Source organism: Podarcis tiliguerta (genome assembly GCF_965153285.1).
Source record: "Podarcis tiliguerta genome assembly, chromosome: 1".
NCBI classification, from domain to species: Eukaryota; Metazoa; Chordata; class Lepidosauria; order Squamata; family Lacertidae; genus Podarcis; species Podarcis tiliguerta.
In genome coordinates this window covers 4221368-4242602 of record NC_139534.1, presented here as the reverse complement: position 1 = coordinate 4242602, position 21235 = coordinate 4221368, and the positions used below count along the sequence as shown (strand labels likewise).

Here is a 21235-nt window from a genome sequence, read left to right as displayed (position 1 = left end):
ATAGAATTGTAGAGGTGGAAGGGACCCTAAGGGTCATTTAGTCCAAGCAACTACAGTGCAGGAAACACAACAAAAGGATCCATGCCAGATAACATCTAACCTCTGCTTAGAGATCTGTGAGGAAGAAGAGTCCACCACCTCCCGAGGGAGTCTGTTCCATGTTGAACAGCTCTAACTGCCAGAAAGTTCTTCCTGGTGTTTAGTGGGAATCTCCTTTCTTGTAACTTGAAGCCATTGGTTCCTACCCTCTGGAGCAGAAGAAAATAAGTTTGCTCCATGAGACAGTCCTTGAGATATTTGAAGATGGCTATCATATCTCAGTTTCCTCTTCCTCCTCATTGTTAAAATTTATATACCATCCTTCATGTGAAAATCTCAGGGTAGTTCACAAGATAAAAATACAGGATAGAAGCACAAAATAAATACTTAATAACAAAACAATAATACCCGCCCCCAGCAAAAAAAACCCACAACATTTTAAAGGCCGTAAAATATTAATCAGCCTAAGGCCTGGGGGAAGAGGAATGTTTTTGCCTGGCACCTAAAGGTGTATAATGAAGGCGCCAGACAAACCTCCCTGGGGGAGAGCATTCCACAAAGAGGGAGTCACCACAGAAAAGGCCTGTTCTCATGTTGCCACCTTTTGGACCTCTTGTGGGTGAGGCACACAAGGAAGGAGGGCCTCAGAAGATGATCACAGAGTCTGGGTCAGTTTATATGGGGAGAGGCAGTCCTTGAGATATTGCGGTCCTAAACCATACATACTTTTTTTGTAACAAGCAGCAGCAAAGTAATGAGTACAATGGCCATCTGTCTTCCACTCATGAAGAATCAAGTATGGTTACTGCACTGTGACAGTAAATCCCTCCCCATCAGACACAGGGGGATGAACTCCCATTTGCCTGTATGTAAGAAGAAAAGGAAGTACCAACACAATTACCCTGTTTGGTCCCCCCCCCCCCCCATTTTTTGCCTTATGGGTTTGGTATGCCAGATGTTCTGACAGTGCTATCGTGCATATGCGTGAGAACACATCAGGGAGTTAGAAGCTTCTCCAGAGGAGTTTCTACCCTGTATAACCTAAGTGCCATATACATAGTCAGAATTATACCACATTAGAATGCAGAATTAGCAGCCATTTGGTTTTCTGTCACTGGCTTGTCATAGAGCTGTTCCTGTATCTCCCCACTGAAAGATTCTTGCTAAGGGTGTTTTTGAGAAGCTTTTTCAGGAAGACACTGGTAGAATTCTATGCATGCTCTAACAAAGCATTCTACATCACTGCTAAGAATGCCCATAAAAGATAAGGCAAGCACTGTTGGTACCTCAGGTCACTTGTTGGAGAAAGTTCATACCTGTTTAACTTCAGCAGTAAAGGCATAGGTCAAATGTTCTTGCTGGGTTTCTGTGAAAAATGAGTTCCACAACTGAAGAAACAGAGAATTTGTCTCTTCCACATAATGAATAATGATGATGATGATGTCATACAGACTTACACAAATCCTTCATATATTATTATTTCACTTGGTCAAGTGAAATTTCATACAAGTAAAAATCTATATGAGCAGTGCACTGAATCTGGTTTATTGACTTGGCCTTCTAAATTAAATGTGCCTTGGATAGGTGAAATCTGAAAGTAACGAATGGCAGCCCTTTTATAGCCTAATGTGAAGCAAGCATGGGAAAACAGAAAGTGAAGCAAAGTGTTGCCAACAAGTCCTTTCATCCAGAAATGTCACAATACATACTGCATTTATGTGCCTTTAAAAATCCACTTCATTTGTCATTTTTTAAAGTTATATTGGGGAAATTACTTTTAAGTTATTGAAATGGATTTAATTTTTTAAATTTTGTTGTAACTTTGTATTTGTTCTCAGTTGAATTACTAGAATATAAACTTCAGCAGGAGAAATCCATTGCAAGTGACTTGCAGGCTTCTCTAAAAAGTGAACAAGAGAAATCCTCTGAGATGCATGAACTACTGAAACAGGAACACAGCGCAATATCGAACTTGAAATCAGATCTCTGTGAAAGCAAGCAAACAAATGAGAGGCTCCAAAAATCCCTACAGGACCTCCAGGAAGACATAGTTAAGTACAGGTAAGGACTTCCAAGGGCATTCGGTTTGCATTTAGAACAAGCTACAGCTACAATTTCCAAGTAAATGTCTTATTGTGAAGTTCTTCCTGCTCTCAGTTTGTATCATACTGGAGACATTCAGTTAAGTTCTGGGGTGCCTTTGTACCCCAATCCTCCTGTATTACAAAACAGTCCTATTCTAACAACTTTTTGCATTTCAGTATTTGCCTAAATACTGTGGTTTAAACCACTGAGCCTCTTGGGCTTGCCGATCGGAAGGTTGGCGGTTTGAATCCCCGCGACAGGGTAAACTCTCATTGCGCGGTCCCAGCTCCTGCCAACCTAGCAGTTCAAAAGCACGTCAAAGTCCAAGTAGATAAATATGTACCGCTCCGGTGGGAAGGTAAACGGCGTTTCTGTGCGCTGCTCTGGTTTTGCCAGAAGCGGCTTAGTCATGCTGGCCACATGACCCGGAAAAACTGTCTGCGGACAAACATCGTTTCCCTTGGCCAGTAAAGCGAGATGAGCGCTGCAACCCCAGAGTCGTTCGTGACTGGACTTAACTGTCAGGGGTTCTTTACCTTTACCTTTTACCTACCCACTACCTCTAGTTGTGATTTTTAATGATTGATTTTACTATACAATCAAAGAACAACATAATTGTTGTCACAAATTTCTTATTCCAGTTCCCCTTTCCACATGTCCCTGGGGTTCCAACTGCAGAGTACCTTCCTGATTTTTGTTTCTAGGACTCTAGTATAGGAAGTGTTTCAGCTTGAGAATTCACTGTTTATACCAACCTGTGCTGAAACGTTAAAAGTTAAGAAGTGTTCCTGACATAATAAAAAGCACTATCAAAGTGTTTTATTCATTCATTTATTCATATTCCCACAAAAAAGCCTGCCCAAAGAGGCTCATAACAAAGAAACAGATGCATTGCAAACAATTTCATAATGACGTAGCAAAACAAAAATATAATAACATACAGAACACCACGTTTGAATACTATAAATATGATAAGATTACTTGAACAACATGCAGCATCCAATAGCAAAAATAACAAGGGAGCGTCACAGCTTCACCTTAGTCCTAGAAACACCCCTCCCATGATACTTGATTGTTTTTTCTTCTTGCTCAGTTACTAAAGGCATTGGGTTGTGTGTCCAGGTGTTCATTTTACTTGGAGCAGATCCATTGAAATAAATGGGTGTGGTTAACCTTAGGTCTATTAATTTTAGTGGATTAGTCTGATTAGAACTAAGTTGGATACAGCTGCATGTCTGCTTAAAAAGAAAGATGCAGGTTAGCAGTTTTTTTAAAAAAAATAATACATAGAACTTTTGTATGTTGCAGTTCTGCACTGGAAAATAAGGAGAAAGATATGACAGCTGTTCTTCAAGACTTCCAAAATGAACAAGTTAAAGAAAAAGAACTACAGCACATGTTAGATGAACAACAACATCAGCACAAGTTAAAAGAGGAAGAGAAGTCAAAAGCAATAGAGGTAAAATCTTGTGGGGAAATTATAGCCTTTTTTACTACTCAAGCTTATGTATTCTGTTTTAGCATGCCTCTAAATCCTGCTTTCAGGAAACCATAAGTAAGATTTTATTTAATTTTTGTTTGTTTTAAAAAATGCAGCAGGGAAGGCCTTTTAATAAATGAATGTATTCTACATCAGGGGTGGGAACCTTTTGCTTCCAGGATTGACCTCACAAGTCAAATATGACAGGTGGGCAATCCCAGAAACCTGTCATTCATAGAAGGTCATACTGATTTGCATGTCTCAGCCCTCCGCCTTTAAACTCCAGTGTTGGAGGTTGAAAAAGGGAGGGCAGGGATCTTTGCAAAGGGCTTAAGGTAGCCTCCAGAGGACTGTCTTAAAGCCCTTTGGAAAAGTGGTCTTTGAAGCAGCTTTCCCCCCGCTTCTGTTTAAACTTCGGGCTGAGTAAAGGAGTTCCTTCCCCCCTGCCTGATCACTCAGATGTTTAAAGGACAAGACTGTTTTTGCAAAGGACTTGCCCCTTGATGCAGCTCTGCTTCTCCTTTAAGTAAGGCAGCAGCGAGAGTCCTTCACCCCACCTGCTTGAAGGAAAAGTACACAAGGGGGCAGAATTAAACCTTGTCCTTCCACTGCCTCACCAGTAACATTCGTTGATAAGTGGGTGGCAGTCATGGCTAGTAACATTTTAACTTTGTAGAGCTGCAATGGGGGGGGGGGCTGCAATTTTTAGTTTTGCTGTTTTATCATAATAGGACTTGTACGAAACCTCTTTTCTTTTTTTTGGGTGCCACAGTACATGTGCAGAGAGTGCCACTGTCTCTACACACACACACACACACACACACACACACACACACACAATTATTTTTTCTCTGCACTTGTATGGACAGGAAAAGAGCTTCTGTGTAAGAGGGCCCATGTATGATTTTCAAACAAGATTGACCACATACCTCTTACTTCAAAAGTAAGCCATACCACACAACATAAGTTTTTGAATTAGGGTATTGATTATACCTATACATCTATTGCCAAAAAACTGAACAAACACACAAAAACGTTTCAAATGTGAAGAAAACTTGCTTCCAATTGCATGCAGTTTTCCTCCCCCAAAATACCAATTTAACTTTTAATAATCCAAAACATATTTTTCTCTAAATTAAAAGTATTCCAACTGATGGACAACAAATGATGGCCAGGGCACAACAGAACATGCATATTTGCAGTGCATGGCTCATTCCTGAAAATGTGAGGTACCACGCTATTTTGCGAATGCCAACAGATAATTAATGCCAAGAAGAATTGTCCATGATTCACAGCCTGGTCCTGGAGTTGATATATACACATTATTTAAAAGGCTATGGGAGACCTGCTGAGTTTGAGGCATCAAGCTCCACCCTAGACAAATATGTGAATTGTCGCTGGTCAAATTACCAATAATTTAGTTAGAATTAGCAGGTTGTGGGCTTCTGGTTCAGAATCTGCTTTTTAATTTTAATTTACAATCTGGAATTCCTCTGAGACATTGAAAGTCTTGTGTAATTGTAGTGATTTTTCCCTTCTTCTGTACAGGAGTTGCAGGCTGCCTTGGAACTGCAGTGCATTCAAAACAACCAACTGTCTGTGGCTTTAGAGCATGAACAGTCAGCAAACAGTAATCTTCGTAAAGAACTTGAGATTGAACATTCTCGCTGTGAAGCATTATTGTCCCAATATAAAAATAAACTCTTAGAACTGCAGAAAAGTGAAGATGTTGAGAAGAATCGCAGTTTAGAACTTTTAAGTGCTTTGAAACATGAGCGTATTTTGACAGAACAGCTGAGCATGAGAATAAATGAATGTGGGTCTTGTAAGCATAACGATTCATTGCAGGAACTGAAAGCTCAGTTGTACAAAGAGAGGTCCCATGCCAGGAATCTTTTAGCCATAATTGAGAAGACGCGGCAGCAAGTACTCGATTCAAAGAAGCAAATGGGTGAAATGCAGATTCCCTCTGAACAACCTCCGAAAGAACAAGAGCTCCACACCACTTTACAGGCCGCACAGGCTGCTCTGCAAAGTCAAAAAGAGGACATTATCCATGCCTTGAAGATACAGACAGAGAAAGATATACAAATGAGAAAGAAATGGGATCAGTTGCAGTCCATTCTCAGATTACTGAGGGAGCAGGAAAGAGGGGCAGAACAAAGAAGAAGAGAAATAAAGCAGGAACAACAAACAGAATTTGGCAAACTGCAGCAACTACAGGAAGCTGGAGAAAGTCTGGTAAGAACATGTGGTTTCTTTTTACTTTTTTCAGCCCTGGCTTGAAAAAGTTCAGAGGCCTTTTTACTTATTTATAGCCATGGATTTGTTACCTCAATAGTCTGCCCTATGATACAATAAAAACATCACCACAAAGATTTTATTTTTTATTTTTTTTACCAGTATGCTTTCCTAATTTGTATTATTCACATTGGGTGTTTGTGGAGAAAGTTGCACCTTACTCAGCTTTGCATATCCCAGGATAAATGAGACACTGGTTTTACCAGGATGCCTTCCCCCTTTTCAGATTATTTTAGCCTTTTATACTTTGAATGTATAAATGACAGAACCTGATATGAGGGTTCAGGTGAGTTAAGGATTTATTTAATAGTAAAGAGACATAGAAAAGTGTGTTTCAGAGAACCAGTAGCGGCCCACAGGGAAGGATAGGACTGTGGACCTGGCCGCCTGACACTGCCACATATTGGGGGGACAAGAAGGGTGGTGTGGGTGCCCTGGCAAAGCCAACCCAGTACTCTCACTGGTGCTCACTGCAGCACCACCCTTTCCACCAACCACTTCTGCAAATAACATTCCTCTCCCCCCCCCCCCACTTCATCTTGTTAGTAATGGATTTCATGGCATGGAAGAGCTTAGATGCTAACTTCTTCCTACAGCTTGTGAATTATTTCCTGTGTGCATTGCAAAGTGCTACTTTATTTTTATATATTGCAAATAGCTATGCTTCTATTCCCATAGCATGAGCTGGAATTGCAACGTTGGCAGAACACTAGAAGAACAAAGGATTTGCAACAGATTCTAGAACACTTGGAGAAACAGGAAAGATACCTTAATTGTCATAAAAATCAAGATGAACTTCCTCCATGTCCTTCAAAAAATCATTACACCCACTTTACAACAGATACAGTAATGCTCCATGTGGAGCAGCAGAAATTAGAAAACATCAGAGAACAGTTGCTCATTGCTGCAGGTTATCTTTCTGAGTTCATATATAAAACTACAGAGCGGTGAGTATTTTACAAGGATCTTAATTGAAACCAATTTTGTATTTCTCGTGTTTGAAATACCTTATCAAAACTGAGGGACCACCACAGCTATGAGACCTGGTTTCCATAATTTGTTACTAATGTCTTATCCAGTCCTAGTAATTGGAAATTTTCTCTGCACCAACTAGAAACATTAGTTTCCTTAGATAAAATCCTAAAACTATTACATGTCAACAAGATTCTTGACCCTAAGGCCCAATTCAGATGTAATGCATCTAAAACAGGCTTCCTCAACCTCGGCCCTCCAGATGTTTTGAGACTACAATTCCCATCATCCCTGACCACCGGTCCTGCTAGCTAGGGATCATGGGATTTGTAGGCCAAAAACATCTGGAGGGCCAAGGTTGAGGAAGCCTGACCTGAACTATTATTACATTTTAAAAATTACATTTTTCTGCTTTACCTTCAGTAAGGAATATGAATACACTCACACACACATACGTATACACGTGCTCGTACCTGCACACGATTCAAAGCAGCTCAAAGTTTGCACCTGCTGGTGCTGATGTAACACTAAACAATGGTCTGAATCAGGCCTGAATGTGGCAGTTCATGACACTTTCAGGCCCCAGCTTACCATATATGCTCAGTCTACATGAACGTGGAAGGTAAGGTGTGCCTGAAAAAAGTGATGCCTTCGTTACTTTCATAAAAACGCATTAGTACTTTTTTACTGGTGAATGTTATTCCTTATACAGTTGGTGAATTACTTCTGTTTTATATGCTGTCTTAATGTCAAATGGTTCAGGCTTCATATGTACAGAGGCAGATCTGTTCCATGGCACAGCAACGGAGTCTACAATTACTTGGATTATTTCTTTTTTTCTACCCTTTATTTAACAGAACAGTTAACTGGCCTCCTTCAAATGATGAAGCAGTTGCAGCCTTGTTGCATATAGTTGAGGAACTTAAAGCAGAGTTACTGGCCTCCTCCAAATCTCCAGTAAGAGGGTTCATTTTATTTTATTTTCATAAGCCATTGTTCATACTTCAGTTAATGCTTATAAGCAATTTTTTTTTAAAGGAAAAAAAAAAAGGCGGGTAACCCATTTCACCTTTTGAGGGGGTTGAAGGAAGAGTTCATCCTAAATATCTGTGAGCTATTTTCCTGGCAGACAAGAGCTGTGCAGCAGCCATGCTTGGTCCTAACTGCTCTAGCAACTTAAGAAGGAAAGCTCTATTATTCTTTTGACTGCTTCTCCTCATTTTCCTATCAGCATCTCTCTAGTTTTGTCTTCCTGCCAGCTTAAGTAGATGTCCTTGCTCCTTTTCTTTGTGCTTGCCTTTTGAGCTCTCTTTAACTTTCTCTTCTCTTTATACCTTTTTACTTCAGTTCAGCTGTATTCCTCTTTTTGCTTCCCCAAAATCTCTCTCTTTACTCATCCACTTTCCTAAAAAGAAATCTCTGGGCCCCATAATTAAAGTAAAGAAACCAGCGGCTCCTCACAAGAAGAGCCAATGGATTTAATGTAAGGCAGCAAAGGCCACAGCCAAAGAAAACAGCCACAGAATCAACTCTGCTACAATGGGCGCAACCTCTGGTGGACACAACACTGAGTGAGCCAACAGGCAATGCAGGTCTTCTTCAAACAAAAATGGTTTGTGTTTTAGAGCCATAGGGGAGAGGGAATGCCTCAAAAGGAACCGTATTCCTCCTTTCTTACCATCATACAGGAATGTATTTCAGAAGTGGAGGGAATTACTAAATTAGTGGCTGCCAGAGCCCTCAGCAGACCACATGATGCTCTTAATGCTCCCCTAGAAAGACTGCACTTTTATGCACCAGTTGAGAATTTCAGGTGGTTTTCATCTACCTTGGTGGCTCTGGATCCAGTTATCAATTCAAGTAACCCGAGGCATTGAATCCAGTAAACAGCGCTCAATCCTCAAGAAAAAACAAAATTCGAGACCCTGTAAGAGACGCTCTCCTTCTCCCTACTCTTTCCCGTCAGAATCATGACCCACATACCAAAGCCAAAAAGGTACACAGAAAACATGAAAACAAAGGCCAGATTTCCAGACCTCTCCTCAAATCAAACTCTGCCTAGACTCCCTGGCATGTGGGGCCTTATCTGCTCCTCAGGCTGCATTCAGGGAGAGCCTTCCATTTTTTAATCTGATGCCAGTGGGGATCTGAAGAAGGAAAATGCGCAATGGAGCAGCACATCAGACCAGGATATGGGGGTCGAGGTCCCTGAACTTCATTTTGTAAAAAGAATTTACCTGCCCCCCGCAAGGCTGCAGGACTTTGCCGGACTTGTGGCTCGTCGCCACGGAAGATGGCTGAAATTCCATCGTCTCCATTTTGCACAGGCAATTAGAGGCTGATATGAGAGTAATCAGCCTCCCAAATTCCCCCAGGGCCAGTCACCCAACACCTGGCCCCAAATCTGGAGGGAATAAGGGGCTGGGGAGCACTAGATGGAAAGCCTCCATGCAATTCTGGCACTCTCCGAAGCTGTCTCCGCGAGCAACAAATCTCCATTTCTTAAGATGAAAAATTGGATTTAAATAATGGGCATGCTTTGAGTGAAGAGGGAGGATTTTTTCTGCTAATTAATTCAGCCTCTGAAGATTTAGAAGACTCAATTGGAAAAGGGACTATCATCTGAGATGCCGGTTTGACAGAACGGAAAGGGGGGGGTGAACCTTTATTTACTTTCCTTCGATATTTGCCTATATGATTTCATTTGGCAAATCCCCTCTGGAAGGAACAACTGCTGGACTTACTAAAGCAAGTGAGACTAAAAATTTTGCGTTTGTTGATATAATAAGGTTTTAATAACTCTAATAATTACTAACCGTGTGGAAATGACTGGGGGAAAAGGAAAATCAAGGCTTTCAACTCTTGGTTTCCTGGAAGAAGATCAAAAGACTCCCCTGGAGTAGAAGAGACATCTCATTAACAACTGGGGAAATGCCAAAGAACTTTGGATATCTGCTTGGGAGGTTTCTGACGCAGTATTAATTTAACAAGGAGCCAGGAGTGAAACCGAAAGTAGACTGACCAGCTAGCTCAATCAAAATATATTGCTAAGGAAAGGGGGGGGGGGGACCTCTAACATTTTACTCCTCGATATTTGTACTTCCAGTTTACTTGGTAACCCCCCTCCCCGGGAAAAGCTAATGTTTGAATAGCAGCTGGTTAAGGAAAAGGAACAACATTGGGCAGACGCCATGATTTGATTTTATCTGGACTGTGTGTCGATATGTCGATATGGCAGCTACCTGCAGTGGAAGGCTTCTGGACTGATTCAGCAGAAACACCAGTTTGTGACGAGAGGATGTGAATTTACAGAGGGGAATCTTGGATTACAGATTTGGACTATAAAGAAGAAGAGTAAGACATAAAATCCACACAGAAACATTTTATTTGGACTTAAACTCACTTGCAGAATGAACACAGAGGCTGTTGGAAAATAATGAAGGATTAACATCACAATGTATTAAGGGAATTATTGTAATATTTTGAAATGCAGCAGAACTATGAGAGGATTAGGATTCCCTCCGATCTCGAAGCATGGGAAGTCAGCTAAAAAATAATAATAATTTATAATTAGGCATAACATTGGGATTTGCTTGATTATTGGATAATTTGTATAATTTGGAATATATAATTTGGTTTCATTGGGGTGGTGGGGGGAGACTTTGCCCAGGTCGGCAACAGACAGCCTAAGGTACATGGGTAGCACAGACAGTTTGCAGAGACTTCTCCTTCTTGCTCACTGATGTGGTTTACCCCATCCCTCTTCCCTAGTCACAAGGGAAAGCACACAACCTGTATCAGGCCATTATATTTAAAGGTTGCTGAATTTCATTGCCTATATTGTATTGAATTTTGAAGTTTTGAACCAGTCTTTAAATGTCATGCTTAGATCAAACCTACATGTGTTATTAACTCCATGCAAGAATCGGAAGGGACTGCTTATCAGGAGGAGAGACCTATTTTGCACAATGGCTTGCGAACAACAGAGCAAACAAAAACTAATTTTGTGGCAGAAAACAAGTCAGCGATCTCATCTTCCAATCTGAAGGTAAAAATTTCTCTGCATATGAGCTGTTCTTCCTTTGAGCTGTTCTCATGCATATCAACAGTAACATACGAAGCAAAATTTAGCTGGCAATAGGAAGGGTGGGTAGGTGGGTATAGTGCTCAAAGCAGGGGTTAAGGGAATCTTGTGTTGAAAATCTTGAACTCCCAAAATGAGTATTTATTTATTAATAAATGTACAGATTACATTTAAATCCATATAAAACATAAGATGTTAAAAATATTTTTTATTAAGAAACTGGAAGCATTTCTTCTGGGTTTAATCACAAACGATATTCCTAGCAACAAAAAAAGTATTCCTGTATACAACAACAGCTGCCAGGATGCTTATAGCAAAAAATTGGAAGGGGGTGGAAATCCCATCAGTAAAAGAATGGCAAATTAAGCTTTGTGAATATATAGATTTGGCAAAATTAATGGCAGTCTTAAGGCGACAATCAGAACAAAAATTAATAAAAGAATGGGACTGCGTTAAAAAATACATGAAAAAACGTTCTGGAGTATGTAATGGGTATGTAATGAGTGAAGTTCTGCAGGGTCAAAGAAATGAAGAAATGGTTGTAATAGGTATAAAGTTAGAAGCAATATAAATATAACACAACAATTAAGGAAATTGAAAATTTGAAGTCCCAAAACAGTGGAAGGAAGTCAAAGTCTATGTATATTTTGTTATGTATTGTGAATGTTATGGTTATGGTTTTTCTTTGTTTTTTTGTTTTTCCTTTTTGGTTTTATATGTATAATTTATGTTGTAATTTTGCTGTAATTCAATTTATTTTATTGAAAAATAAAAACAAAAAACATAAGCAACATAAATCAGTCATAATAATAGTAATAAAGATGCTTCAGTTCAATATGTCACAGCCAGCCATATATAAAACTAAAAACTCCTGCCTATTGAGCCCCCTCATTAAAAACAATCCTCAGCCAGTCTCAGTGCCACTGAAGGGGAGGTTTTTGATCATATATCTCCAGAGAGGATGATCCCGACCTATGGGGCCCCTCCGAAAACTGTGCCCTCTCTTTCTGAAGGGCACACAAGCAGGGCCTCCATTGCACAGTCCTATGACCAGCTTCTATGAGGGAAGGGCCCCAAACAATTAAAGGCTTTAAAGTTACTGCTAGCACTTTGAGTTGGCCTAGAAGCCAGTGCAACAGATGCAGAATAGGTATAATGTAGACTGAGCATTTAGCCACCGTCAGCACCTAGGCTGCTGCATTCTTCATCTGCTGAAGCTACTAAAGGAGATTCCGACTTTCTGATGGTAAGAGCTGTTCAACAGTGGGACGGTCTCCCTCAGAAGTTGGTAGACCTCTGCCTTGGAGGTTTCTCAGCAGAGGTTGGATGGCCATCTGTCATGGATGCTTCAGTTGAGATTCCCTTGGGTCCCTTCCAACTCTGCAATTCATTGATTCTATGAAGTAGTTTACAAAGGCGGACCCACATAGAATGTATTGCAATAGCACACTCTGGATATGATAAGGTCATGGATTACTGCAGAGATTTGTTATGCACAGATAGGATTGCAGCTGGTGCATCACCCCAAACTGATAAAATCCCAAATCTTCCCAAACTGAGAAATGGCAAACTTGATGAAGAATCAGCTGTTTTTCCAATAAAGCTGAGTTCTGGCAGATCAGACCAGGGTGAGGATTGTGTAAAGTGTTATTAAAACATTGAGGCACTCAAGGGGGAAGAGGAACCATTCATGAATTAGGCTGCAAGCATTCATTCATACTCACACATGACCTCTAAACATTTAACTGCTAAGAGCACATAGGCCAGAGCTTTCCAAACTTTTCATGTTGGTGACACGTTTTTTAGACATGCATCATTTTGCGACACAGTAATTCAGTTTTCCTAGGAAACCGGAGGTAAAGCCAAGGCCTTTCCAGTCCTGGGAGGAGAGCGGGGAGCGTTCATGCAACACACAGTTTGGAAAGCTCTCAGCCATAGACAAATGGATTGCAGAGAAATATTGTTGAGGTAGGTACTTTTTGTAATCGGTTTCTGTAAGCTCAATGTTCTTCTCTCTTTAAAATTTAGATGCAAAAGTTATACAGGAAGTATTTGAGAGCTGAGAGCTTTAGGAAAGCTCTGGTTTATCAGAAAAAATACCTTCTGCTGCTTCTGGGGGGATTCCAAGAATGCGAGCAAGCAACCCTGTCCCTCATAGCGCGCATGGGCATCTATCCTTCTCCTGATCTGACCGTCTCTGAATTACGGAGCCGTTCGTTTACAAAGTTCAGGTCTGCCATTAGAGTGGTGATTGCAGTATCAAGGTAACCAAACACTTTTCTTCAAATATCACCAAATTGTTCCCTATTTCTACATTTCACTACATGTTATCATCTATTTTTTCTTTTTAAAGAGGAATAAAAAGTCCCCACTGAATCAAAAGAATTTAAATCCTCAGTTGGCAAGCCATGTGTCCTAATGGAAGTGAAGCAACCAGGGGCACCTGCCAGTCAAAGTGCCTTGTGAAGTGTTGTTGTTGAATGGGGGGTGTATGGGTAGGGAAAGAAGAAAATAAGGTTTTATCAGTTTGATTTTTTAAAGACTTTATCCCAGATTTTCCTGGGTTTATTCCCCAGGGCCTTCACATTTGTTACCTGCTAGCCACTTTGGCCTGGCAGTGGGCACTTGCTGAGGTGGGTGGAAAGAACAAAACAAAATCAACCCGTTTTCTCAGCTGTTTCATGCCCACTAGCCATGTAGAGCTGGCAGTGGGCACTGAACCAGGGGTGGACTTTGGTAACCTTTGGTAGTACAGCACCCTGAGTGAGGCCAAAATGAATCTTCTAAGTGATGGATCTTCTCAATTTTGTGCCCCTTCGGCTCAGCCTTCTAAATCCACCCGCACTGCCCTAAATTCAGCGATGATGTAATGGCTTTTTTTAAAGAAAGAAAGAAAAGAGTGCTAGAGATGATCCCTGTTGCTGAGCAGAGGGACTTTACTGACTTAGTGGTGGGTGGTGGGCATTCCAGTATGGTGTATATGACAGGGGAGGTATGTTGTCTGTCTGTTTGTTTGTTTGTTTGGCAAACTTGATATGCTGCTTGATAGTTTACAAAAATCTGCATGTGTGGCCTGTGAAATGTAGAAATGCCCTTGGATTTGGGGGGGGGGAGATGTATGTGGTGGGGGGGGGACGTGTGGCCACCTTGTATGTTTTTCCTGGAATTTTCACAGTAAGTGTGGTGGGTGGCATTTGTACAGATTTGTGAGATCTTGCAAGTACTATGAAAACTATTTTGCACACTGATTCATGTCTTTTTGCCTCAAGGTTAAAGTTTCTGGTGAAAAAATGGCACAAAGTTGGCAGGAAAGAGATGCCGTCGGAATCTGTTTCTCCAAGCGTTAGACACAATTCATGTGAGAACTCCAGAAGAATCCTGTGGATTGATTACAAGTTATTATTAGTATATATCTATTTGTGCAGAAGTGCAAGCAGCCACACAAACTAAAGGAGATCTCTCGATTCTGGATATATGGATGGTGATGCGGAAAGCAGGAGTTGGGAAGCCATAGGGAATGCTCAGGACTTGAGTTTGCTCTTGTAGCAACTCATAGTTAATAGGCTTTTAAATGTTTGACTGACTGCTGCAGTATTGATGCACGGCTTATACAGTAAAAAAAAATTCTGTAGGCTATATCTTACTTTTCAAATGCACACGTTCCTTCCTTCCTGCATTATAGAATTGTCTTCATTGACCATAGGTTCAGGTCTAAATGAATCACTGTATACTGTTCAATGTAGGTACCAGGGCTAGAATCGAGGTGCTAAAGCAGCACGAGGTGTTCCCAGGTGATGGAACTCAGGAAGCGAGACACAGCGGCAGGAGCAATCTCTTGAGTCTTGGGAACTCCTCACCTAAACCACCACAGCAGCTGCATAACAGGTTTGTGTAGAATTTGTTTCAAATGTGGGTGTCATCCATGCTCTACTTTTTTCTAACTAATGTACCATTCTGAATCATTCTATAAATAAAAACTGCATTTAAGGCTTGAATGATTTATGACAGAAGCAGGGAATTTGTGGTCCTCCAACTGTTGCGGCATGGCTGATGGTTAGAAATGATGGGGGTTGTGATCCAAAGGCACCTGGAAGACCACAAGGGGCCAATCCAAAGCTGTGAATATACTGCTCAGCTCCCTTTTATATTTAGAGTTGTACCTATTTCTGTTTTTCGGTGGCATATTCGTTGCAAACAACGTTTAATATCTGCACTTCTTCCAATTATTGCTACACTTCATGGTTTAAAAAAAATCTAGTCTGTTGGTCAGACAAGGAAGTTTGAACTGAATATAGCTGCATTTACTTTTTAGCATGAAAACCAGGATCTCCTTAAACAGGCTCCAAACTTCCAAACAGGCTTGCGCCCCCCCGCCCCCCCCCCGGGCTTCACATGGAGGGGGTGTGATAGTCAGGGCCTCCCAAGTCTGTTTGTACTATGTTTTGCCCTTCATGCTTATGTCAGTGTGTTTGGCTACTTTATGTACTGAGAATTTTGTGTATTGGGGAGGCTTAATTATTTTTATATTTATGTCCTTACAGCACTTCTTCAGCTTCATCTAAAGATCCTGAACATTCATTAACTGAATATATTGCTCACCTGGAGGCCATTCAGCAGAGACTGGGAATTATTATGCCAGGTAAGGTAGTTTTGATGAATTCTGAGGCATGCATTTGCCTTTCAGTCTTAAAGCATGCCCAGCAACCCACATGGAGGCAGCCTTTTTTTGTTGCCATGTCAAAAAAATAAACAGAGATGGCCCAAAATACTTTCAAACAGGAAATGAAAATGTATAACTTTAAAAAGAGAGAGGCTGAAATGCTACGCACTTATTTGGGAGTAAGCCAACCTAAACTCAGTAAACCTTACTTCAGAGTTAAATGTGCATCATATTGCATTGCGCGTGTCCACAGCGCTAGCTCAAAACATTGCTGCCTGAGACAAAAGATCAAGTAGTGTCTCACCATTCTATTTTTTTTTTTTTTAATGGATTAGGTGTTCAATGCTATAAACATGACAGCATCTTCCACTATACCTGAGGCCAGCAGGCTAGTTTGGGGCAGATCAAATGCTGCCCCTGCCTTACAGCACTTCCACTGCTCCCTGTTCTGAAGCAGCTGCCTCACTCCCTATTGAGAGGGCTGCCTCTGCATGTCTAACTTGCTCTTGTGTAGTTTTATATTTATATTTTAGATCCTTTAAACTTAGCTGGGAGGGAGGGTGGAGCGAAGTGTCCACAGTTTCAGCAGCTCGTACCAGCACCATAGCTTAGTTTAACTATATGATTTAAAGTGGTGTTTGAATTAACTTGAATTTGTGTTAATTTAGGACAATCTCGACAAGAGAAACTTTGAAAGTATTGAGATCACATCTTTGACATGAACTACAGAAACTTTCAGCTATTGCTTTCTTCCCCAGTGAACACCTTGCGCAAGCAACACGTCTGCATGTACAGAATCTGTCAACACTTTTGTTCAGTTGAATAAAAGTGCCTGTGTTTGCTGTAATTTTGCATCATGTTTTTATACAAAGTATTTTTTTATAAATTTTAGTGCACTTTGGGTCTTTCGGGAGGAAGTAATGCTTCACGGTTTTTTATTTGGATTTATTAGGAAGTTGACAACTGAATGTGCCATGCTGTGTTATTATTAAGACAAGTGCCATAATGTCTCTGTCCGTGCTTCTTTTTACTAAAATTCAAAAATAATTCAGTTGGATTTCTCACAAACCATTATTAAAAAAACCCTTCTAAATCCTTACTTAGAACTATTGTGTTTGTGTTTCTTTCATCTTTATAATTTCAGTGTATTATATATGAAACTGCATATAATCTTAGAATTGTAGAGTTGGAAGGGACTCTGAGAGTCAGCTAGTATGTTCCACTAACAGAATCTCTCCCGATGTTGAAGTCACTGTAAGCTTTCCCAATCAAGAATCATCTTATCTGATTAACAGATTTGAGATGCATCCATTTTGTTTGTTGCCCTTTTGAGAAACCGCAGTGCCTTCCATGGTATTAACTGATATAGCTGGAAGCCTGGAGTGCCCTTCCGCCCCCTGCACTTCTCTTTCAGTAAATCAAACTCTCTGGTGTTTCCAGTCTGCCTGGTGCCAGGGCAGGGATGCCTTGCAGTAATATATAGATTGCAGCCAGTAATTAGCCATGCATGGCAATGGAGCAGACAGCCTCTAAGCATACTCAGAGTGCCTTGGCAAAAGAAAATATCTATGAGGCCATGAGGTTTTCTGGATAGTACAAGGGAAGGAAACCTCTGGACATACACAGAGAGTTGTGTCCCAGTGACAGTCATACTCAGAGTAGACCTAGTGAAATTAATAGGCATGGCGAACAGGAGCATTAATCTGAGTAGACATTAGTTGGGTACAACCCAGAATGCCTCCTCCCCCCCCCCCCCCATTGCTGAGGAGAAATGAAGTTGCCTACATGGTACAAGGGAAGGAAAGCCCTTGGCATGCACAGAGTGCAATATAACTGCCGGTGCTACTGGACTTAAGTATATCAATCAAACTGCAGTTTTTTGTCTTTCGTGATCTGATGAGAGAGCCTCACAGTGTGGTCCTGGGCCTTTATCATGGAAGAGGATTTCTCTTGGGAGACCTTTGCCATTATTGGGCATCCTGAGCCTGTGGGGCCATCCTGGCTGGCCTGCGGGGAGTCTGCTGCCACCTTGGAATAAAAAACGAAGAAGTTTTGACGTTTGAAGTGTCCTGCTTCTTCTGACCCTGAAGGTTTGAAGACAAGAAGCACAAGGACAAGACAAGATTCCTACCCAAGCTCACTCTGCCTGCATTGGACCAGTACTGGCAGTACTTGTGTATTGTGCACAACTCCTCTCACACCTTTGATGCCAATCGTGGAAAAGTTGTCTTTCTCCTCACCCATCTATGGATTTGGTATCACTGGCACTTATCCTTGAACCCAGAGCTCCAGATGTTTGATCAGTGTTGGACAAGGATATTATTGACCTCACCTCAGAGGTCCTTCATTGAAGGCCTGGATACCATCCCCCCCCCCCCAATCAGACCAGCTTGCCAAGGGGCTTGAGGGCATCAGTAATGTCTAGAGGTTCTTCACAATGGTTATCTGACAAGAGAGGAGGACATAGAGATTCCTCCCAGGAGTCCCAGTCTCAACATTTGTGATGTTGTTATCGGGACCAGAGATCCCCACCATATACAAGGTGGGAATACTCTTCTTCTTTTTTAGGAGTCTATTCTTGTAAAAAAAGGGGCCTGCCCGCAAAATGGCCAAGGAACTGAATCAAGCCCTGCATATGAGGAGGGGATACAATGTTTGGGCTATTTAGCTTATTTTAGACAAAAAGTGTGTAAGAGGTGAATGATAGAGGTGCATAAACTTGAACTCCCCAAATAATACTAGAACCCAAGGTCATTCAGATAAGTTGGGCAGACAAGGTAAACAAAGAGGTTCACTGTCATAAGATGCAGTTATGGCCACCAACTTGGATGGCTTGAAGTGTCAAATTAATGGCCGATGAGGTTATGTGTGGCTCCTAGTTATGATGGCTGTACTACCCCCATGATCACAGGCAGAAGGCTTCCATATTAAAAGTGACTGAGGAGAGCTTGGCCTCAAGCAAGTATGCAAATGCAGGTATTCGGTCAAGGAGCAAAGGCCAGCAAAGACAAACACCTGGTCCATGTGTCTGGGAAGGGATGGGAGCTACATCCTCATAAATGTAACACTGAGATTTAATGCCAGGACATTATCTTTTTGAAAAATGTGAACACTGTTAGAGGCACTTGGGCATCATTTAATCCTCACAGAGAGCGGATTTCAATTTAATCTGGATGTCAGATTCAAGCTTTAGGAATTACAGGCTGTTTTGCGGGGGTGGGGGCGGGGCGGAGGCAACTTCCTCAGTTGGATGAGATTCCTGATGAAGCTGAATATTTATGCATTGTGCAAGAAAAGGTAAGTAATTATTTTTCCTGATACTACCATCAATTTATTCACCCTTACTAGATTTCATATTTCAGATACTTTAGGTGAAATAATCTAAAACCTTTTGTTTAAAATGATTTAGATTCAATTATATATTAATTGAATATCTGTTGACTACAGGATACTACAATAGAGGAGCCAAAGGACTATGGCAATGATGAGGAACCTGTAGCCCTCCAGCGGTTGCTGGACTCCCCCCACAGGGGATCGCTGCATATGATCTTCCATATGAAGTGGGCAGGAGCAGCGGTGTGCCGGTCTAGTGCTCAGCTGCTGCTGCTGCTGCTGCTACAGTCGCCTTCTGCCCTGGCCTCCTTCCTCCTTCTCAAGCTCCTATTTCTGCTAGACCGACTCTCCATCCTAATTTGCCAGCAGCAGCACGGGGAGATCTAAGCCTTTTGCAATCTCCCCTGCCTTTCTCCTTTGGACAATGGAGAGGGGGGGTTGTAAAAGGGTTTGGGTGAGCATTAAAGGGGTGGGGTGGGGTGCGCAAGAAAAGCAGAGTGGGAAGCCTCACTGCCAAGTGCATGGAGGGAGTCAACCAGCGGAGAGGAGGGTATCTTATTCCTTGACGCCATTAGCTTCTGATTGGAGAACTGATGGTGGCTCTGTTGACTTATGGCTCCTTGATATCTAAGATTTGCTTTGAGATTTCCCAGTGCAGTTTCCCAACTTTATGCAGCATCATTCAGTACCGGATATTTTGAACTGTGGTAACATCATCCCTATGGATTTCTGTGTGTCTCCCACCCTCTCTGGGACATAGGCTGTGCATTTATATCTATAAAAAGACATTCTGTCATCCTTTCATATGTGTTAACAGATCATTTTGAACACATTTTATTTATTTCACAAAATTTATACACATTGATTGGGGACGGACGGACCTCAAAGCAGTTTAAACAACAGTAAAATCAAAGAAATTACAGCCCTGATTTAAAACATACAAAAGTTAGAATATTAAAACAGAATAAAATTACTTCAACTTTCTAAGCATCTGGGTAGCCTTGTCTAAACAGGAGTGTTTCCAGCTGCCAATGAGAGGAGTACAGTGTAGTCTCTCCCACCTGATCTCGAGAGGCAGGGAGTTCCAAAGTGCAGTTGCTGCCACACTAAACGTGTCCTTACAAAGGCAGAACAGGTATCATCATGTGACACTGTTGCAGTGCCAGTTCCAGTTAGCGCATGTGACTTAAGGCATTCTCATAGGTAAATGGGTCCCTAGTTGCTAAGGGCTTTGCATACTAACAGTAGCACCTTGAACTCAGCCTGGGGGCAGATTGGCTACCTGTACAGATCTCTGAGCACAGGTGTTACATGCAGACAAGGCCTCCTGTCAGCATTGTGCTGAAGTGTTCTGCACTCACTGCAGCCTCTGGATCAAGCGCAAGGGAAGTCCCACATGGAGCACCTTGCAGTAATTCAGTCTTCATGGAAGAACTGTGGCCAGGCTCTCTCAGTCCTGGAGTGGCCATAGCTGCCAAACCAGCCACAGTTGCTCAAAAGCACGTCGGGCCACTAAGGCTCCCACAGCCTCCATAGACAGTGTTGGACCCAGAAGCACCCCCAGACTGTGAGCCTTCTCCTTTAGAGTGAGTGCAACCCCATCCAAGGTTGGCAACTGACCAATTTCTCAGGCGCAGGAGCAACTCGCCCACAGAGCAGATTGTCAGCAGCATACTGATAGCACCTTGCCCCCCCCCCCAACTCTTAATGACCCAGGTGAGCCAGCTTGGGCCCCACATTGTGGTTGCCCGGCACGCCCTGTCCTGCCATGGCGCAGAGCACCAGAGGTAAGGTGGTGCTTGGCTGCAGCCTCCCCTCCCCCCCAGCTCTGTGAAGGTGGTGGGAAGACGCAGCACGGCCACAGAGGAGGCGGCCTCCCACCACCAATGATTTTTTTGTGGGTGCTTGGGTCCCCTGGAGATGGCGTGCCTGTAATGACCACTCCCAACGGCTACATATAGGTATTAAATAGGAGATAAGATAGTCCCCTGCAGCACCCCACATCGTAGCAGCCAGGGGGCTGAAAGGCACTCCCCATGGCTGCACTCAGTCATGAAGGTAGGCTTGGAACCACTCTAATATGGTGCCCCAATCCCCATTTCCTCGAGGCAGACCAGGAGGAAGCCCTGGTTGATGGTATCAAATGCCAGTGAGAGATCAAGGAGCAGGAGCAAGAACCCTGCAAAGGGTTAGGGCCTTGGCAACACTGGATTGTGTCTTATTTCTATTCACAGAGTTATGAAGAAGGACTCCTCCTCATCCTTCATATACAACACAAGGC

At 42.1% G+C, this 21235-nt stretch overlaps 1 protein-coding gene across 2 annotated transcripts in view; it reads left to right on the top strand.

Moving 5' to 3' along the window:
• Positions 1 to 16727, top strand: part of PCNT (pericentrin) — a 77904-nt gene extending 61177 nt beyond the window's left edge. The window contains exons 31-41 of one of the 2 annotated variants that reach the window (XR_014502312.1): positions 1878 to 2100; positions 3433 to 3583; positions 5153 to 5845; positions 6584 to 6852; positions 7735 to 7834; positions 10767 to 10925; positions 12990 to 13225; positions 14231 to 14356; positions 14705 to 14846; positions 15503 to 15600; positions 16290 to 16727. Coding sequence is in view for 1 of the 2 variants with exons in the window: in XM_083400359.1 (XP_083256485.1) it covers positions 1878 to 2100; positions 3433 to 3583; positions 5153 to 5845; positions 6584 to 6852; positions 7735 to 7834; positions 10767 to 10925; positions 12990 to 13225; positions 14231 to 14319; positions 14705 to 14846; positions 15503 to 15600; positions 16290 to 16315 (2186 nt within the window). In the remaining variant the exon portion in view is untranslated. The remainder of the gene's footprint in view (positions 1 to 1877; positions 2101 to 3432; positions 3584 to 5152; positions 5846 to 6583; positions 6853 to 7734; positions 7835 to 10766; positions 10926 to 12989; positions 13226 to 14230; positions 14357 to 14704; positions 14847 to 15502; positions 15601 to 16289) is intronic. The other variant, XM_083400359.1, reaches the window with a different exon arrangement.
• Positions 16728 to 21235: the final 4508 nt, after the last annotated feature.